At 48.6% G+C, this 20,234-nt stretch overlaps 1 protein-coding gene across 2 annotated transcripts in view; it reads right to left on the bottom strand.

Annotated features, from left to right (window-relative positions):
* LOC146859674 (astacin-like metalloendopeptidase) overlaps positions 1–13,861 on the bottom strand; it is a 565,544-nt gene extending 551,683 nt beyond the window's left edge. For both annotated transcript variants that reach the window (XM_085643427.1, XM_085643428.1), the window contains exons 1-2: positions 13,735–13,861; positions 1,042–1,066 (exon numbers count right to left, since the gene is read on the bottom strand). In XM_085643427.1, coding sequence (XP_085499553.1) covers positions 1,042–1,066; positions 13,735–13,803 — 94 coding nt within the window. In that variant the 5' untranslated portion in view covers positions 13,804–13,861. The remainder of the gene's footprint in view (positions 1–1,041; positions 1,067–13,734) is intronic.
* Positions 13,862–20,234: the final 6,373 nt, after the last annotated feature.

Raw genomic sequence — 20,234 nt, 5'->3', positions numbered from 1 at the left:
CAGTGCCTTCATTTAACTGCTCCGGTGCCAAAAACTATCTCGCTGACCAGCACTACCCCCAAGATGGCGGCCACACTTTCCCCGCAGCCTTTCTCCTCACACACCGCCCGACAGCAGCCCGGTGCCCTCCCCGCAATATGCCCTGATACAGCAGCCGGTAAGTTAGAATTTAAAAAACAAACGATGTAAGATCGCTGAGGCGATTAATCTCTCCAGGTTAAAATAATGAGCACAATAACAGAGCGCTACACACTACTTCTGGCCCCCGGTTCACGCCTCAGGAGTCTGGGGTCTGCGCGGTCGCAGCAGTGCCTTCATTTAACTGCTCCGGTGCCAACAACTATCCCGCCGACCAGCACTCCCCCCAAGATGGCGGCCACACTTTCCCTGCAGCCTTTCTCCTCACACACCGCCTGACAGCAGCCCGGTGCCCTCCCTGCAATATGCCCTGATACAGCAGCCGGTAAGTTAGAATTTAAAAAACAAACGATGTAAGATCGCTGCAGCGATTAATCTCTCCAGGTTAAAATAATGAGCACAATAACAGAGCGCTACACACTACTTCTGGCTCCCAGCTCACGCCTCAGGAGTCTAGCTAGGGCCTACCTTAGGGGTGACTGACATGCAGGAAAAGGGGGAGTCACAGACATGGCACACACTTTAGGTGCCACGTCACAGCGACAGTGACACTGTGCGCACAGGCCCTGTGATGGCAGAGGCCTGAGATAGGTTTGCAAGGCTACTTTGGTGGGAGGCGCAATCAGCGCTGCAAGCCCACCAGTAGCATTTAATTTACCAGCCCTGGGTATATGAGATACCATTTTACAAGGGACTGACAGGTAAATTAAATATGCCAAACAGGGGTAGACCAATCTTAACAAATGTGACACAGAGAGCATAAGCACTTTACACTGGACAGCAGTGCTAAAGTGCCCCGAGGCCTAAAACCACCAACACCATGTCAGAGAAAAGGCTAGGAGAAAGGCAAAACGTTTAGGGATGACCCTGCAGAAAAGGACGACAGTATTCTTGTTTGCTTACCAGGTATTTTCTCACTGATTGCCAACTGTGGAAGAAACAAGAAAGATTTATTACAATCTGCACCTGCATAATTCAATAGGTTTTATTTTATGCTCAAACATACAGTATATAGAGGCAGTGCCTATCAAGGCAGATAACATGACAGAAGGTTCCCTGCATAAGATTGGATGTTATGCTGAAAGTTCTTCCGCCCATATGCAGGAGCACATTTTCTGAATATACACAATGCCAAACTAGCCAGGCCAGCAAAACAAACTGACTGGATTTAAAAAAAAAATATAGGGTAGTGTTAAGCATTTGTTGTACACACTCAATCAACAAATAATTGCACACACTCAAAGACTGAACACAGACCAATATGTTTTGTATAAAAATATTATTTAGAAATATTAACGTCTTAGAATCAAGCAGGTATGACACAGGTAAGTGATTTATACTTTGTAGTGACAATACAGTTTGAATGCAGCTGTATATGTACTTTGGTTTGGTTACAGTAGAATTACTGGAAATGCAATACTTAAAATATTGTACTTAATAAGGACTTTTCAATAGCAGGTCATGTATATTACTTTGCAGATTACAATTCTTACGCAGTGTAGTATACCTGGATACTGCACTGGGACATTTCCTGTAAAAAGGTAAGTAAATGTGTTTTGGTTATTTTTACACAGTTGTATAGACTTCTATAGATTTTCCAACTCCACACTTAGAAACTTTTTCATAGAAAACAGTCAATGTTATCCTATGGAAAGAAATAGGGTTATCGGTTAACAGGTAAGTACTTTGTTGTGAGAGTTGTTTTTCTGGGGTTAGACTCAGGGGTCCTCTAGGGTCGAGGATGCACTCTCAAAGCACCCTCAGCGGCACTAGGGCGGCCGGGTGCAGACTGCTGAGGCCCAATGTTATCCAATGGGGGATAGGGGGCCTCCGGTTGGTGGCTGCTGACAAGCAGGCCACTTGGTTGTGGGAGCAAAGATCCTGGACTTTAGCTCAGAGCAAATGGGGGTTGAAGTTAGCACCAAAGGTGAACCCTCAGTGGCACTAGGGCAGCTGGGTGCAGGGTGCTGTTTGAGGTCGGGTGCCCTGTTACTTTCAATAGGGATTTTTCAGTTTGCAAACACACTGCAGGCTCAGGGACGAAGTTCTTCTGGGAGCGACCACCACTTGGAGAGGTTAGTTGGGATGCCGGAGGTTGGCTAGACACCGTCATTTGGACCAACCAAGGCCATGGGGCATCGGGTGCAGGGGTGACTTTTAGGGTCGGATCTTCTTACCGGCTCCTGGTCGCGGTTCGGGGGACCCTCCGGATTGACACTGCAGGCGTCGGCTGGAGGCAGGTCAGGGATCACTGGATCTTGGGTCAGTATTGTCAGGGAGACCTCCTTGTGGTGTTAAGCTACTTGAACTCGGGCCATGGGCGACGGGTGAAGAGTGGTGCAGACTCAGGATTTTGCTGGAGCTGAAGTCTGTGGGGAAACAAATCCGGTGTTCATGGGAGACAAAATCTTTTCTTTGGAAAGCAGGGCAGGTCCACAGGGTTCTTGAGGTTGCTGGCTGCAGGACACACTGGAGTTTTGCTTCTGCAGGTTCAAGGTGGGGACAGGCTTATAGGGCTGGGGCCAAGTCAGTTGGAGGTCCTCCTCGTCTTAGTTTCGGCATGGCTGTTCGGTCCTTCTTTTTCTTTTAGTCGTTTTCTTGTCTGAGGAGGCAAGGTTTGGGGGTGCTCCTAAATACTAGATTTAGGGGTGTTACAGGTAAGTAAAAGGGTGGGACCAATGGTCCCTTCCTTTGGGTGGGTACACCCCTTATTATGCCACTCTCCAGTGGGAGGGGGGCATATGCCTGACTCAGGTTGGCTGGCTTCCCCATCTACAATATGGCAGGAACTGAGAGTTGTGCTTCACCTCACCCCTCCTCAACCTGAGGGGTGGAGTTGGCAAAGGTGGTCACACCTCCCTTCCTCACTTGGTTTTTTCGCCGGTCAGAACCAGTGGGGACCATTTGCTTGAAGTACCAAAAGGCCTGGGGAAGCTCACAAAGGCAGCAAGCCTTTGAAGCTTCCCCTTCATGGACCCTTCCCATCCTGAGGGAGGAGGCTTGGCATCTCCTCCCAGGATGTGCATTGTTTCAGGCCCCCGAGTGCAGCAGGGTTCCAGAAACATGCCTGGTGGTGGCAGCTGGGGAGCTGCTGATGGGTCATTTTTCAGGGGGCATCTATAAGATGCCCTCTGTGTGCATTTTTCATTAAATCCCACACTGGCATCAGTGTGGGTTAAATGTGCTGAGAAGTTTGATACCAAACTACTCAGTTTTTAGTGTAGACATTATGGTGCTGTGGAGTTCGTAATGACAAACTCCCAGCACCATACACTCTTAATGGCATTACTGCATTTACAATGTCTAAGAATGGACTTAGACTATGTAGGGGTACAGGGCTCATCCACCTGTACTCTCACCACTGGTATAGTGCACTCAGCTAGAGGGGTGGCTGATCTATCCCAGGGCAGTGGGTTGTAGGCACAGAGGGATGTGTGCCATGTCGACTTTCACTTTGTTCTGCACCAAAACATGCAGCCCCAAGGTAGTATGTGAGTGAAAAGGTACAGGGCCTCTAAGGGTGGCACAATAAGTGTTGCAGCCCTTAGAGCCCTTCCCTGGTCACAGTGCCCTGAATACCTGTGGTACCATTTACCAGGGGCTGACCTGTGGCCAGAGAGTGCCAATTGGGCTTGGTCTTCATTGCAGTTTTAGGGAAAGACCATAGGACCTGGGTACCTGATTGGCATGAACCCAGGGCACACTCAGTCAAAGTACATCAGCAGTTCAGCAAAAAGTGGGGGCAACCATGCAGAAATATGGCACTTTCCCAAACGTGTACATTAATATTATAGAACATAAAACTCAGCTGTCGGAGCTTTTTGCTAAGTAGAGGACCGATTTACAAAACGGGGTTACAAGGAGAGGGTCCCACAAAATGCAAAGAAAAGATTCAGTCAAACACCCAGAGAGGTTACACTTAAACAACACAGAAAAGAGTCTAGATCAAGAACCAACAACAACAGTATCAACTTTGTCACAAAGTTTAGTAAACATAGTGATGAAATGTACAAGATACTACTGAAACATAGTATGTCAAGGCATTATAATCAACAAGGAGTATCAACATGCTAAGTTTACATTCTGGTGACCCCTTTAGCTTCTTTTCTGGTTATCACGTTCGTCTCTGTTTGTATATACTGTCCCTGGAGGTGTTTATGTGGAAATATAAACTTTCCTGTGAGGGACTTTTATTATTTTGTACTTATAAATGTTGTACTGTCAGTCTCTATATAAGTTGTATTATACATTATATGTTTAGTATGTTTCACAGCCCTGATGAAGTCCACAGAAGTTGGGCGAAACGTGTTGGCTGTTTTTACAATATTCATGTGAAGATTAAAGAACATTTTGGATTCACGCTAATTGGGTGGCCTAAATCAATTTTGGAACTTATTTATTGTGGTGCACTTCACATTTGTGATTTAATTAACTTTGGTCCTAGGGATTGCTCTCTGGAAACAGCGGGAGTAGCGGATGTGCAAACAACACAGAAACAAAATTTTGAACACTGGACTAATTGTGTGGGATCATTGAGGGAGGTGCGTTTGTTTTATAGGCTTGTTGTTTTACTTTGGTTGTATATTTCCCTGTGTTTTGGATGTCAACTTTGGCAGTGGTCTTATCGCTTGTACAGAGCTTTTTAGGGTGTTGTTCCTGCTTTGCTGTTTTCGTGGAACTATCTTCCAGCAGAGAGTCAGCGAACAAGATAACACGATCTGACTGTGATTTACTACCCGTACATACGGTTCAAGTCGCTCTGCACTTGCTTGAAAATGCCGTTGTTATCCTTAGTAGTGGGCCAAAGTTCTTGCTCGTGGGAAGAACCCCATCTTGGCGGTTCGGTCTTGTAGTGTCCCTGATATTCTTGTTCATTGTGTCAGCTTGCTGTGTCAGGTCTTATTGATTGGCCGCTTAAACTGTCCAATAGAATCTCAGCATGATTCTGAGTGCATATTGCAACACCCCGCACAGTCCCACCAGACCTTCACCCACATTCCTAGCAAAAAACAGACAACCTAACAGCCACATCTGAAGAGGTACGACTGCAAGACCGGAAAGGGCAAGAAAAGAAGTAACATTATGCCAAAAATGTGAGAAAGTGGCTCTGTATATACTGTTCCCAAATGGGTACAGGGTGTACATAGTCCACAGTCCCCAGAGGTTTGGCAGAGGCTAAAGTTAGATATAACCTTACTCTCTAAAGTAGTAGCTTGGTCGAGCAGTAAGGCAGTATCAGAGGACAGTGTAAAGCATTTGTTGCACACACTCAGCCAGAAAATGGTCTCACAAACTCAATAACTGAACTCTAGGCCAATGGTTTATATATAAAAAATATATGCTTGTTTTATTTTAGAACCAACAATAGGTATTAAAATATACTTTCTCAGAATGAGATGCTTTATATAAATACTTTTGCAATATGCAATTGACTTTTATAGAAAGTTCCAAGTGGTTGCAATAGGCAACACAATTTTAAACACAATAATGCATTGAGTTCAATGGAAGTTTCAAGTTATTTGCAACAGATTACTTTTAGGATTACTTTTGGAATTCCAGGACTAGATCCTAGATTCAGCCCTGGATCAGTACTTGGAATCAAGTGATAAAAGTCGACTTAATTACTGTGATGATTTTTAGACAATATTTTGCTATTTTAAAAGTTGACACTTAGAAAATATTTCATAGAAAACAGTCAATGATTCCCTATGGCAGAAAATTCAAATTGCAGGTATAGTATGTTCTCGTTACTTTTGTAATCCAGTACTGGGTACCTAGACTCAGTACTGGGACCTTTATCCAAAACAGGTAAGTAATTAGGTTTTCAAAAATTATACGATTTTTAAAGAATATTTAAAGTTTGCAGAAATTGACACAGAAGAAATTTCACAGAAAAACAGTCAATGATTTCCTATGAAAGAAAATTGGGTTACTGGTAAGTACAGTTGTAAGTATTTTTCAGAGTCAGTGCTGGGCACCAAGATCCAGCACTGGGAGCTCACCTAAGAGCAGGTGAGTATTTTCATTTTCGTTACTCGGTTGATTTTTGGTGGATATTTTAAGTTTTGAAAAGTCCAAACTTGGAAGAAATTTCAGGAAAAGCCAGTCAATGTTACCCTATGGAGAAAATTGAGTTATTGGTTTAAAGGTAAGTACTCGACTGGCAGAGTTAAGGTTCTGGGCATAGACTCAGGGGTCTCCCAGGGTTAGGTAGGTACAGTTGGTTCACCCTCAGCGGCACAAGGGCGGCCGGGTGCCGAGAGAGTTAGGCCCAATATTATCCTATGAGAGGTAAGGGGGCCTTGGTTGATGGCTGCTGACTAGCAGGCCACGCGGCTGTGGGAGCTGGTCTCCTGGTCACTTACTCAGGGCAAGTGGGGAAGTAGATAGGTGTAAAGGTTGCACTGCCAGGGCCACTCGGGCGGCTGGGTGCAGGGTGATTTTGAGCCTTCGGGCGCTCAATTGATTTCAATGGGAAATCTCCGGTTTAGAAAAAGACTGCAAGCTCGGGGACGAAGATTCTTCAGGTGCCACCACCACTTCAAGAGGTAAGTTGGGTAGTTGGAGGGTAGGTAGGTACCCTGGGATTGGGCCCAGGGGGCCGCGGGGCACCGGGTACAGGGGTGCCTTTTGGTGTTGGGAAATCTTACCCTCTGTTGATCGCGGTTGGGGGGGCACCTGGTTCTGAGGCTGCAGGCTTCTTCAGGAGTGTCGAGGGAGGTCCTTGGGTGCCGGACTCGGGGTCACAGTCAGCGTGGGGTTGTCCTCGTGGTCTTTGTTCACTCCGCTACAGGTCAGTCTTGGCGGGTGCAGAGTGTGAAGGGTTCGCGGTTCCGGACTGCTGCCAGGGATCAGAAGTAGATTTTGAGTAGAGCCTCTACTCATGGGTGTCCCAGGGGTTTAGAGTCAAAAGGTAACCAGGTTCTCTGGGGTTTGTGAGGTTGCTGGCGACAAGAGATGCCGGGTTGGAGCAGGAGCAGGTTCGAGGGTCGACAGGCCGGTAGGGCTGGGGCCAAAGCAGTTGGTGTCTTCCTCTTCTTAGCAGCTGCAGGGCAGGTCTTCTTTCTTCTAGCTCTTATTCGGATTTTGGAATCTGGAATCTGGGGAAGGAAGGTTCAGGGTGCCCCTAAATACCAGATTTAGGGGCGTTACAGGTAGGTGAAGGGCAGGGACCAATGGCTCCCTATCCTGGGGTGGGTACACCCCCTATCCTGCCTCTCTCCTGTGGGAGGGGGGCAGTAGCCTAGTCCTGATTGGGCAAGGATTCCCATCTTCAAGATGACGAGAGCCCGGAGATGTGCTTCACCTCGCCTCCACCACCTGAGGGGTGGGGTTGGTAGGCTGGCACATCCCCAGTCCTTATTTGGGGTTTCCGGCCAAGCTTTCCGCCAGAGTGGGGGGTTGCCGTGGCCTGGGGAAGCTCACAGAGGTGGCATGCCTTTGAAGCTTCCCCCTGCCCATCCTGGGGGAGGAGATTTAGCACCTCGCCCAGGATGTGCATTGTTGCAGACCCAGGAGAGCAGGGGCTCTCCTACCCAGGGGTCCAGCAACATATCTGCTGTGTAGCAGACTAGGCAGCCTCAGAACAGACGTGGATTGTAGGTTAGGTTTTAGGGGGAATCTCTAAGATGTTGGTGCAAGGGCAGTGTGTGTGTGTAAGGGTACAGGGCCTCTAAGGGTGGCACAATGAGTGCTGCAGCCCTTAGAGGCCTTCCCTGGTCACAAGGCCCTGGGTACCTAGGGTCCATTTACCAGGGGCTAACATGTGGCCAGGGTTTGCCAATTTGGGTTTTGTGTTTTAGGGAAGGAACATAGGCCCTGGGCACCTGATTGGCAGGAGTCCAGGGCACACTCAGTCAAAGTACATTCAGCAATTAAGCAAAACGTGGGGGCATACCATGCAAGAAAGATGGCACTTTCTCACAAACAAGAGAAGGCCTGAGTGCACCACTGATATCGGTGTAGGCGACTTGGTATTACTGAAGCAAAAACAGACCATGAAGAGTGACCCACAATGCCATACGGAGCTGACGCAAGCCACAGCCCGGAACGGCTGACAACTGTAAAAGCCAATGGTAGAGAGCTGACATGAAATATTTCCCACTCCAGGGCATACAATGGAACTCTGAAGCCCCAACTGAGCTTGAATATTAAGACCTCGAAACCAATTAGAATGACACCAACCATCCTGCTCAAGAAGATGACAGAAACTCACTGCGACTGTCAGAAACGGCACTCAAGAAGCCTACAAGACTCACCAAGGAGACACAATCAATGTGGGAAAGGGACAAAGGGACAATCACTGAGCCTCGTCCTACATCTGCAGATGTAAGCAAATGTCCTAACATTTAACTCTCAGTCGGGGATGGAGATGAAATGGACCCCAGCGAAGAGACATAGAACCACAAAGGTCACTGCTCTAACTGACAACAGGGCACTGAAGCCCACATAGGTCAATCCTACGGATCACCAAAGGGCACTGAGATCAGTCCTCTAGCTGACCACTGGGCACAGAGGCACACATAGCTCAGTGCTCTCGCTGACCACGGGGCACTGAGGCACACTTACATCAGTGCTCTCGCTGACCACGGGGCACTGAGGCACACATACATCAGTGCTATAGCTGATCAAAGCACACTGAGGCACACATACATCAGTGCTCTAGCTGACCATGGGGCACTGAGGCACACATACATCAATGCTCTTGCTGACCACTGGGCAGTGAGGCACACATACTTCAGTGCTCTAGCTGACCACGGGGCACTGAGGCACACATAGGTCAGTTCTCAGGTGACCACGGGGCACTGAGGCACACATAGGTCAGTGCTGTATCAGACCATGGGGCACTGAGGCACACATAGGTCAGTGCTCAGGTGACCACGGGGCACTGAAGCTCCCATAGGTCAGGGCTCTAGCTGACTACAGGGCACTTTGGCTCACATAGGTGTAGTGCTCTAGCTGACCACGGGGCACTGAGACACACATCAGTGCTCTCGCTGACCACGGGGCACTGAGGCACACTTACATCAGTGCTCTCGCTGACCACGGGCCACTGAGGCACACATACATCAGTGCTCCAGCTGACCATGAGGCACTGAGGCACACATACATCAGTGCTCTAGCTGACCACGGGCCACTGAGGCACACATACATCAGTGCTCTAGCTGACCACTGGCCACTGAGGCACACATACATCAGTGCTCTCGCTGACCACGGGGCACTGAGGCACACATACATCAGTGCTCTAGCTGACCACTGGCCACTGAGGCACACATACATCAGTGCTCTCGCTGACCATGGGGCACTGAGGCACACATACATCAGTGCTCCAGCTGACCATGGGGCACTGAGGCACACATACATCAATGCTCTTGCTGACCACGGGGCACTGAGGCACACAGGTCAGTGCTCTAGCTGACCACAGACTCTCGCTGACCATGGGGCACTGAGGCACACTTACATCAGTGCTCTCGCTGACCACGGGCCACTGAGGCACACATACATCAGTGCTCCAGCTGACCATGGGGCACTGAGGCACACATACATCAGTGCTCTAGCTGACCACGGGCCACTGAGGCACACATACATCAGTGCTCTAGCTGACCACTGGCCACTGAGGCACACATACATCAGTGCTCTCGCTGACCACGGGGCACTGAGGCACACATACATCAGTGCTCTAGCTGACCACTGGCCACTGAGGCCCACATACATCAGTGCTCTCGCTGACCACGGGGCACTGAGGCTCACATACATCAGTGCTCTCGCTGACCACGGGCCACTGAGGCACACATACATCAGTGCTCCAGCTGACCATGGGGCACTGAGGCACACATACATCAGTGCTCTAGCTGACCACGGGCCACTGAGGCACACATACATCAGTGCTCTAGCTGACCACTGGCCACTGAGGCACACATACATCAGTGCTCTCGCTGACCACGGGGCACTGAGGCACACATACATCAGTGCTCTAGCTGACCACTGGCCACTGAGGCACACATACATCAGTGCTCTCGCTGACCATGGGGCACTGAGGCACACATACATCAGTGCTCCAGCTGACCATGGGGCACTGAGGCACACATACATCAGTGCTCTAGCTGACCACTGGCCACTGAGGCACACATACATCAGTGCTCTCGCTGACCATGGGGCACTGAGGCACACATACATCAGTGCTCCAGCTGACCATGGGGCACTGAGGCACACATACATCAGTGCTCTAGCTGACCACGGGCCACTGAGGCACACATACATCAGTGCTCTAGCTGACCACTGGCCACTGAGGCACACATACATCAGTGCTCTCGCTGACCACGGGGCACTGAGGCACACATACATCAGTGCTCTAGCTGACCACTGGCCACTGAGGCACACATACATCAGTGCTCTCGCTGACCATGGGGCACTGAGGCACACATACATCAGTGCTCCAGCTGACCATGGGGCACTGAGGCACACATACATCAATGCTCTTGCTGACCACGTGGCCACTGAGGCACACATACATCAGTGCTCTAGCTGACCACTGGCCACTGAGGCACACATACATCAGTGCTCTCGCTGACCATGGGGCACTGAGGCACACATACATCAGTGCTCCAGCTGACCATGGGGCACTGAGGCACACATACATCAGTGCTCCAGCTGACCACAGGCCACTGAGGCACACATACATCAGTGCTCTAGCTGACCACGGGGCACTGAGGCACACATAGGTCAGTTCTCAGGTGACCACGGGACACTGAGGCACACATAGGTCAGTGCTGTATCAGACCATGGGGCACTGAGGCACACATAGGTCAGTGCTTAGGTGACCACGGGGCACTGAAGCTCCCATAGGTCAGGGCTCTAGCTGACTACAGGGCACTTTGGCTCACATAGGTGTAGTGCTCTAGCTGACCAAGGGGCACTGAGACACACGTCAGTGCTCTCGCTGACCACGGGCGACTGAGGCACACATACATCAGTGCTCTCGCTGACCACAGGGCACTGAGGCACACATACATCAGTGCTCCAGCTGACCACGGGGCACTGAGGCACACATACATCAGTGCTCCAGCTGACCACAGGCCACTGAGGCACACATACATCAGTGCTCTAGCTGACCACGGGGCACTGAGGCACACATAGGTCAGTTCTCAGGTGACCACGGGGCACTGAGGCACACATAGGTCAGTGCTGTATCAGAGCATGGGGCACTGAGGCACACATAGGTCAGTGCTCAGGTGACCACGGGGCACTGAAGCTCCCATAGGTCAGGGCTCTCGCTGGCCACGGGGCACTGAGGCACACATACATCAGTGCCCCAGCTGACCACAGGCCACTGAGGCACACATACATCAGTGCTCTCGCTGACCACGGGCCACTGAGGCACACATATATCAGTGCTCTAGCTGACCACGGGGCACTGAGGCACACAGGTCAGTGCTCTAGCTGACCACAGACTCTAGCTGATCACTGGGCACCGAGACCCAGACAAGAACAGTCTGTGGACAGGAGTGAGAACAAGATGGACTCGAAGGGGGGCGAAGGAGGGAGAGGGGAAGTAAGAGGCAGGCAAGGAAAGGATGGGACCCCATCAGGCACTCTGCAGCTTCTTCTCTGAAAATAAAGAGCTTCCACACGCCTTGGGGTGTGGCGCCAGGGTGTCACTACCCAGACATTACACACTATCACACTTAAAGTAGGAGTGAGGCCACAGACGGCCTTGAGAACCCGTGATGTGTAAGGCAAAGGAGAGCTTGTAAGCCACGCACCTTAATGTACACACGACTGCCAGTGTTTATTTACATTCTCTGCCTGAAACATCCTGGTCAAGAAGCTGGCATTCTGGTATCAGGCACATCTCAGGGCAGGTAAGAAGCAGTAAAATAAGCAAAAAAATACAATATTACTCACAAGTACCGGGTCAGACCGCTTTAATACCCTGCCCGAGCTCACGGCAGGGACACTGACGCCACTGGGGCAAGAAGCGCTTCACCCCCTGAGCTGTCTCAGCAGCGCACGTGGGGCATCGAAGCACTGCGCGACTTTGCTGAACTCTAACTTTACAAAAATGTGACATGGAATCCCGGCCCTCTGTAAATCAGGCAGCAGGTTCCATCCGCCTTCCCCTCTCCTCTCTGATAAAGCACATCTATAAATATTCAAAACAGGTCGCACGTGACACACTCTACATACACCGCTTCCCAGAGTCATTGACAATATTGTCAAGGAGTGAACCATCCCCGACGCAGCCCTAAGCGCAACCTGCCCATGGTTCCTCAGGGCAGTGCCACCGGTGGGGCCGCACAGGGCGCTGACCTGTAGAGGGGGCGCTGACCTGGGGGGAGGGGAGGGCACTGTGTTTAGCAATATCGTATTATTGGAGAGATGAGGGGCACTTTTGCCCGATGGTGGTGAGAGAATCCGAGGAGGCGGTGATAGGTGCGGGGGTGCCAAAAATGATGGTCGCAGCAGGCGCCGCCAGCACTAAAGCCGGCCTTGTGACTCCTAATCAATGTATGGACACAATGCTACAAACACATCTCGCACGTGCCGGGCTCAAGGTCGGACTGGCCTGTAGGGCGACCAGGCAGTGCCCGATGGTCTGGTCTGAGAGGCCAGTGTGTGCCGGTTTTATGGTCGGCTGGGGCGGGTTTTACGTGGGGTTTCTCCGATATTAGCGCAAACAGTGCCTGCTGGAGACACAAATGCACACAGTATCACATGGTGTCTTTCAAGTTCAAAACAGTCTGCTTTGCCATTGTGGGTCGCTAGTGACTTGGCTCTCTGCTTAGTTAACGGGACCCCTTTTATTGTAGTGTTCGGGTCTCGACCGTGCTAGCAACCAGCGTGCACTAGCCATGACCAGGCCATGCTTCCTTCCGCACGAGACCTGTACACTTATCTTGCTCAAGACAATAAAGCTTTGTTGTGTGTTCCCAGTGGGCAGTTGCCTCGGTGCACTTCCCACAAGTGCTTCACGAGGATGTGGAGCGCAGCGCATTGCCCTGGCTCCAGTGCTGTCCGTGTGTGCACCACTGAAGTAATCGTGCGCCACTGAGTGAGCTCACCGTGTGAAGCAGAACTAACACTATGTTACTTGGTAAAGGTACTTGTTTAAAATCCACTCCCTGCTGGTGACTCTCTCAGGTGCCCTCCGCGCAGCCCTCTCCCATGTTCATCACACAGCCCCGGGCACACACCCCCTCCAGCATTCAACGATTCATCCGCACGCTGGAGCCTCAACAAACTGTTCCTCCCCTTCCGCTCCTTTCCTTTGGAGCACCCCCTTATCACTTTCAGCGGTCATTCTTTTTCCGGGAGCTCTCTCTCTGCCTGTTATCAAAAACACTGCAAACCCCACTGCCAGGGCCGGCGATGCAACTCCAGGCTGCCACATTTCGTAGCGCCTCGATTTATCTTTCAGTTATCAGTTCACCAAGCGCTGGTCCCAAGACCTGAGGAGGCCCGGAGGCCACGCATCAGGTGTTAGGTGTCTCTAGCAGGCCAAACGCGACGTTTCAGCTCTCTCTAGACTTCATAAAGTGTGTCTGCTTCTCTGGGGGGCGTGAGCTGTCAGATATAAGGGGGGCACCCCCTCCTTACCTCCAGGGGTCTGCCCAGCGTGAGATGCAGCACAGACAGCACAATGGCGACGGCTGTGGGGACGCCCATGATCGACAGTCTCAGGATAATGTCCTCTTCGGAGTGTCCCTTCTCTTCGCCCCCTGCACACTCCTTTCCTACCTCTCATGGGTCTTGGGGTGGCCTTATAACAGCAGTAAGAGGAGGGGGGGCTGTCATCTCTCATCCCCAGGGCAACAAATTCGTCCTGCTGCCCAGAAACGGGTGCAGCTGCACGCCCAGCAGAACTCCATCGATGGCCCCCAGGTCCTGCAGGGGCCATGGGTCAGAGGTCATGCCCTAAGCATGCGTCAGTACGAACGGTGTGCACTAAAGCGGAGCGTCATCAGCTGACCTCTGAGCCTCATAAGAGATCTTCACAACCTGGCACTCCCCGGCCAGGTCAGCCGAAACTTGGACATGGAAAAAGGATTAGTTACAGAAACAGGGAGAGGCACACGAGGGAAGGCCCGGTCTCCCCTCTGGGCTGGAAACGAGGGCAAGTTTAAATGAGTATTTAACGCGTAATCATTGCCTGTGTGCACTGCACAGGAATGTGCGAGTGTTCATTAGCAAACACAAATGGCCTATAGCCACTTGACAACCCCACATCAGGGCCCTTTTGGTATAAGGGACTGCAACAACATCACATTGCAAACAGCATCTTGAACCCTGGCACAGGGCATAGGGAAGGGGTGGGGCCAAATGAGGGGGTGGGGGGTTACATCACCCCGAGTATGCTCCTCAAATCGCATCAGTTTCAGAAGCACTGAGGCACCAATGATGACACGTGAGGCAAAGGCGTTCATTAACCCTCGGTCACCAGTCTCCTGGGTGAGGGTTCAGGCCAGCCTGCCCTCAATCTAAGGCAGAGCTCTTCAAACTCATTCACTCTCAGCCACTCTAAGGAAAATATTTTGAAGTTGGGCCCCCTCCGAAACTTTTTGGCAAGACTTGGGGGAGTGGGAGTGGTAAGATAGAGTGTAGGGGGCGGGAGTTTGAGATAACATATGGGGCACTTTTATGTAGCTTAAAGTCTGCGCTAAATGTGACCAGTAAAAAAAAAGAGCAAATACATCACACAAAAACAAAAATTGACCCAAAAACTCTACCCCACACAATGAAGGTGTTGTGGTGAGCCCCTCACAGTCCCGGGCCTGATACAATGGTACCTGCTGCGCTAATGATAGTGATACAAAAAACAATGGCCCTAGACCTTCATTGCAGGAAAGGGGTATTAATCCCCTCTCAGTGATATCACTCATTAATTATGAGCTATTTGGAAAAACGGGTTTGTTAGCTCATGGTATTCAATACATTGATCATCATAAAACAAGGAGAGTGCAACAAACCATAATCTTCTTCACCATGCATTTATTTTCATGACAATTGGTGAAACATACAGTCTTTCTTTTGGCAATTTTTGTAGTCAGGGTTGCTCCAGAGGGAACGTGCATGTAGCAAGGGTGCTCAAGGGTGAGTGAGTGAAAAAGAGAAAATTCAGAGTGGTGACAATGGGGGACATAATTGAACAATGGACTGGTTTTCAATCACCGTCCCACAGGGCCTGGCCACGTTTCACAGTATGCAATCTAAATCACATCATTTCAAAAATAGACTAGACATCCTTTCTAGCACAGGTTGCCCCACTCTGTGCTGATGAAGATCCGCACGGCCGTGGATTAAACCACCCTCAAGGCCATAAAGACGGGTTGAAACGTCGACGCCCCTTTGTTTTAGCCTGGGACCCGTAATCTCCCCACGTGCCATACTAGAAAGGATGTCTAGTCTATTTTTGAAATTATATGAATGATCAATGTATTGAATACCATGAGCTAACAAACCCGTTTTTCCAAATAGCTCATAATTAATGAGTAATATCACTGAGTGGGGATTAATACCCCTTTCTTGTAATGAAGGTCTAGGACCATTGTTTTTTGTATCGCATTGCACTCAGGTCCTTGACTATTGTGTTACCCCATTTTTGTAATGGCTACCTTTGTGCAGGCAAGTCCTGCAAGGGTTTATATATGTTAAATGTTTGTTGTTAATTGTTTGTTGTGACTCAAACCTTACGGATTTATCTAGCTCTCACTACTACCACGGTTATTCCTTTGACCGATATCACACACATTATGTCCGATAAGGAGACGCTGTCATATAGTGAGGATTACATAGATAAACTTCTACTAGAACAAGGAGGTAGTACCTTCTTAGGCAGAACTACCGCTAATATAGACCTAACACTTAACGAGAAAATATCTAAACTAGAACGGTTAGAGAAAAAGCTTATTAGAACACGGTTGTATGGACACACCTTAGCTAAATATCTTAAATCTAATGTCATCCCAGTCGGATTACAAGTAAGAAACAAGCCTGCAATTTTCTTGGATAACCCCGAGTTCAAGGAAAACTTCAGTTTCGTCTCCAATAACTGTTCCAGGCACTGGGTGGTGCTTGGAATTGAAACTGCAGTTGAGTAAGTACAACGTTTGGCAAAGGAAATCTTTGATTTAAAAAAAGAGATCATTGAAGCTAAAGAGGCACTGGAAAGGCTAGAAAGAAAAATCCACAAATTTGATATTTACACACAGGCAACCAAACTAGATAAAGTTGCGAGGGACATCAAATTTTATGATAAAAATACCACTTACCCGTACCTTCAAGAGGGCTACTACGTAAGAGAACAACAGGGAACATTTGTAAGCAGAGGCAGGAGTGAATTCAGGAAATATACAACCTTCTCTGGATCTTCACTAGGAAGCAACTCAGACAGTGACACAGAACGCCCAAGCCCCAGCACAGGTACACCCACTACAGGTCATAACTACACGAATCAGCAGCCTTTTTTAGTAGAGGAACCATGGTGGGGACAGCGAAGACGGGGACACCCCTGGGCAGACCCAGGGGGTACAAAGGTCCAATGTAGAACCGAGAGAGAGGGCAGACGAAGAAACAGACACATTTCCAACAGGAAACTCACGGAGAAATACAAACACGACGACAACACTACAGATGGTAGCCTATACACCAGCAAATCCTATAGTTAATCTATCTGACTATATACTCAAGCCCAATGAGCAAGGAATTTTGGATAAAGGACTATCCTTTGTCCCGACCTCCATGCCTAACAACTTCAATCTGAAAGTAGAATTACATCAATTCTTCCGAAAAGTCCGGTTGAAACATTATTTCCTTAAGACTCCTCACAACCAGACTTTCTCGGGCAGCGGCCTCAGACCACCCTCCAAGTTTAACCCCCCGACTCACCTCATGCCGTATAAACTGTTGGCCTTCGAACAAGTGGTCATGAGGGATATTGACACCATACTGACCAATCGGCAATATGTCAAATATAATGTGAGCAAACAGGAACGTGAGGCACTTGAATCTCTGAAAAGCAACACCAATATAGTGATCAAACCCGCTGATAAAGGTGGGACGATTGTGGTACAGAATGAAGAAGACTACAAGAAGGAAATCCTATCACAACTATCAGTTGAATGAAACTATGAGAAATTGAGTGAGGATCCTACGAAAGAGATAAGTAACATCATAACATGTGTGACCCGCGAGGTATTAGAGGTAGGATACCTAAGTAAACTGGAACATGACTACCTCAATAATAAACACCCCAGAATGCCCACTATCTAGACCCTTCCCAAAATACACAAACGTATGCAGGACCCACCAGGAAGACCAATAATTTCGCGTAGTGGTTCGATATTAGAACCACTCTGCAAATACATTGACATATTTCTAAAACCGATTGCGGAGAGCACCCCAACTTATCTTAGAGACATGATGCAAATGATACAGTTGGTGGACGAGCGTCCATTTGACTCCTGCACTGACATACTAGCCACCATGGACATAACGGCTTTGTATACCAATATCCCGTAACACTCCGCACTTACATGCATCAAATTAGTACTGAATAGAAGAACCGCACCACACAAGGTTCCAACAGAATTCATCATTACACTGCTTAAGATTGCTATGACCAGGAATTACTTCACTTTCCAATGTCAGTACTATGTACAAACCAAGGGCGTGGCAATAGGGGCAAACTTCGCCCCTAATCTGGCCATTATTTACATGAATGAGTATGAACAATGGTTCATCCTCAACGAGCACAATCCACACAGGGCCTGCATAGCAATGTGGTGACGTTACATTGACGACGTCTTAATAATCTGGAAAGGTACTGAGGAACAGTTTAAAGCCTTTCACCACTGGCTAAATACATGTTCAACTGACATTCAATTCACTACTGATTTTGACAGAGAAGCTTCCTCGACATCACTATAAAAGTAGAGTCTGGTAAATTACATACCAGTTTGTACAGGAAGAGTAGCGAGCGGAACACCCTTCTGAGATACACTAGCCACCATCCCCGTAACCTCAGGGACAACTTGCCTTTCGGCCAATTTCTGAGGTTACGTAGAAACTGCTCCAAAAAGGAAGACTACTTTGAAGAGTCGGCAGGCCTCTTAGCTAGACTAATTGAACATGGCTATCCTATTAGACTCCTGAAAAAAGCACATAAGCGTGCGTGGCACAATCGCAAAGAGCTCTTACTAGTCCCCAAACCAAAAACAGATACTAGTGAGGAGCGATTAGTATGCATGACCACTTTTAACACCAAAAGCAATGTCATTAAAAGACCATCAATCAACATTGGCACCTAGTAGCTGATGAACCCCTATGGGGTATCCCTCCAATCAGGGCGCACCGTAAATGTGGCTCATGTAAAGCCTGCTCATTAACTGAAGACATTACTGAATTTTCAAACAACAACCAGACTCATACACTAAAGGAACACAGCAACTGTAACACCACTGGAGTCATCTACGTGATCGTCTGCCCTTGTGACTTTATGTATGTGGGACAGACTATCCAGAAAGTCAAATGTCGCATCCTACAGCATTGCAGCCACATACGTTGTAAGGTACAGGGTGCACCTCTGGTAGAACACTTTACCACATTTGAACACACTGCAGAAAGTCTAAGGTGGTGGGTGATTGAGAAAGTCAAGCCTAACCCAAGAGGGGGTGACTTTGTCAATATACTCAATAAGCGTGAGTGCAGATGGATACATTCATTGGATACTAAATGCCCTCTGTGAATACCAAAAGCAGTAAGTTTAGGATTTTGTCTTAAGTTAGTTCTGTGAATCGGGCCCAGAAAGTCTGTGCCCAGCCAAACCCAGTTCTGACTTCTCTGGTGTGGCTTCCTGGCAGGTGGTGGAGACAGCATTGTCAGAGGCAGACCAGGCCCATTCAGGTGCAAGGAAATCGCCTCCCCCTACTATAAATGCAGTCCAGGTCTATTCAGCCCTTTCCTGACCCACCTAGACTATCCAGAGTCACTCCTGCACCCCAGCCCCTGTCATACAAAACCCAGACAGTCAATCCACAAACCCAGCAGAGGCGCACTGGATGGTTAGGCAAGAAAATACCTACTTTCTAAAAGTGGTATTTTCAAACACAGAATGTAAATATCATCTTCACTAAAAGATGCATCTTTAGATTCTGAGTTCTAGGCATACTAAACTTAATTTTTCTACCTAGTTCCCAAGGGCCAGTTATGTTTATAAGATGTTATAAACAAACTCCCCATTCTGCCCTATAGGAATCAGGTAGCTTTGCAATAGTGAAAAACGAAATTGGCAGTAATTCACTATCAGAACATGCCACGCACACCAGGACATGTCCTACCTTTCACATACACTGCACCCTGCCCAGGGGGGTACCTTTGGCCTACCTTAGAGGTGACTGACATATAAGAAAAAGGAAGGTTAGGGCCTGGCAAGGGGGTGCACTTGCCAAGTCGACATTGCAGTACCGGACTGCACACAGGCTCTGCAATGGCAGGCCGGAGTTACATTTACGGGCTATTTGGGTGGGTGTCACAATCCAGTGCTACATCCCTCCAACAGCATTTGATTTACAGGCCCTGGCACATGCAGTGCACTTTACTAGGGACTGACACATAAATCAAACAGGGCAATCATGGAAACACCAATCCAGAAGGTGTGTCTTGTGACAGCAATACATACTGAAAGAGAAAAGTGGTCATCGAGATCTAAAATTGCCGCTTTAAAAACATCCACATCACCCTCACTTCTCTCATGCTTATGTAATTCATTATATATGCGTAACCCTTCAGGACACAAAGAATACAACAAAATCCTTTTTTTCCTCTCAGACGAGAAATATCCACTGATGTCTTCTAAGTTAGCAATGTAATTAAGGAAATATTCTTTCCAGTCAATCCACGATACCACAGGTTCTCCCCGTGTTGGCAAAAATTCCTTTGGAGAGTTAATGTGCAAGTTTGAAAGATTGACATCCCCTGTGGCGTTTGTTCCTGAAGTAGCTGCATTAGTTGCACCAGTAGACATGACTGTGACAAAGAAAGTAATGAAAAGAAAAAAAGAATAGTTCCTCAAAAATGCAGAAAATCCCAAAGAGTACTAT

This window comes from Triturus cristatus, chromosome 3_1 (assembly GCF_964204655.1).
Source record: "Triturus cristatus chromosome 3_1, aTriCri1.1, whole genome shotgun sequence".
Taxonomy (NCBI): Eukaryota; Metazoa; Chordata; class Amphibia; order Caudata; family Salamandridae; genus Triturus; species Triturus cristatus.
The sequence above is the reverse complement of the archived record's forward strand: the minus strand, read 5'-3'. Positions and strand labels throughout refer to the sequence as shown.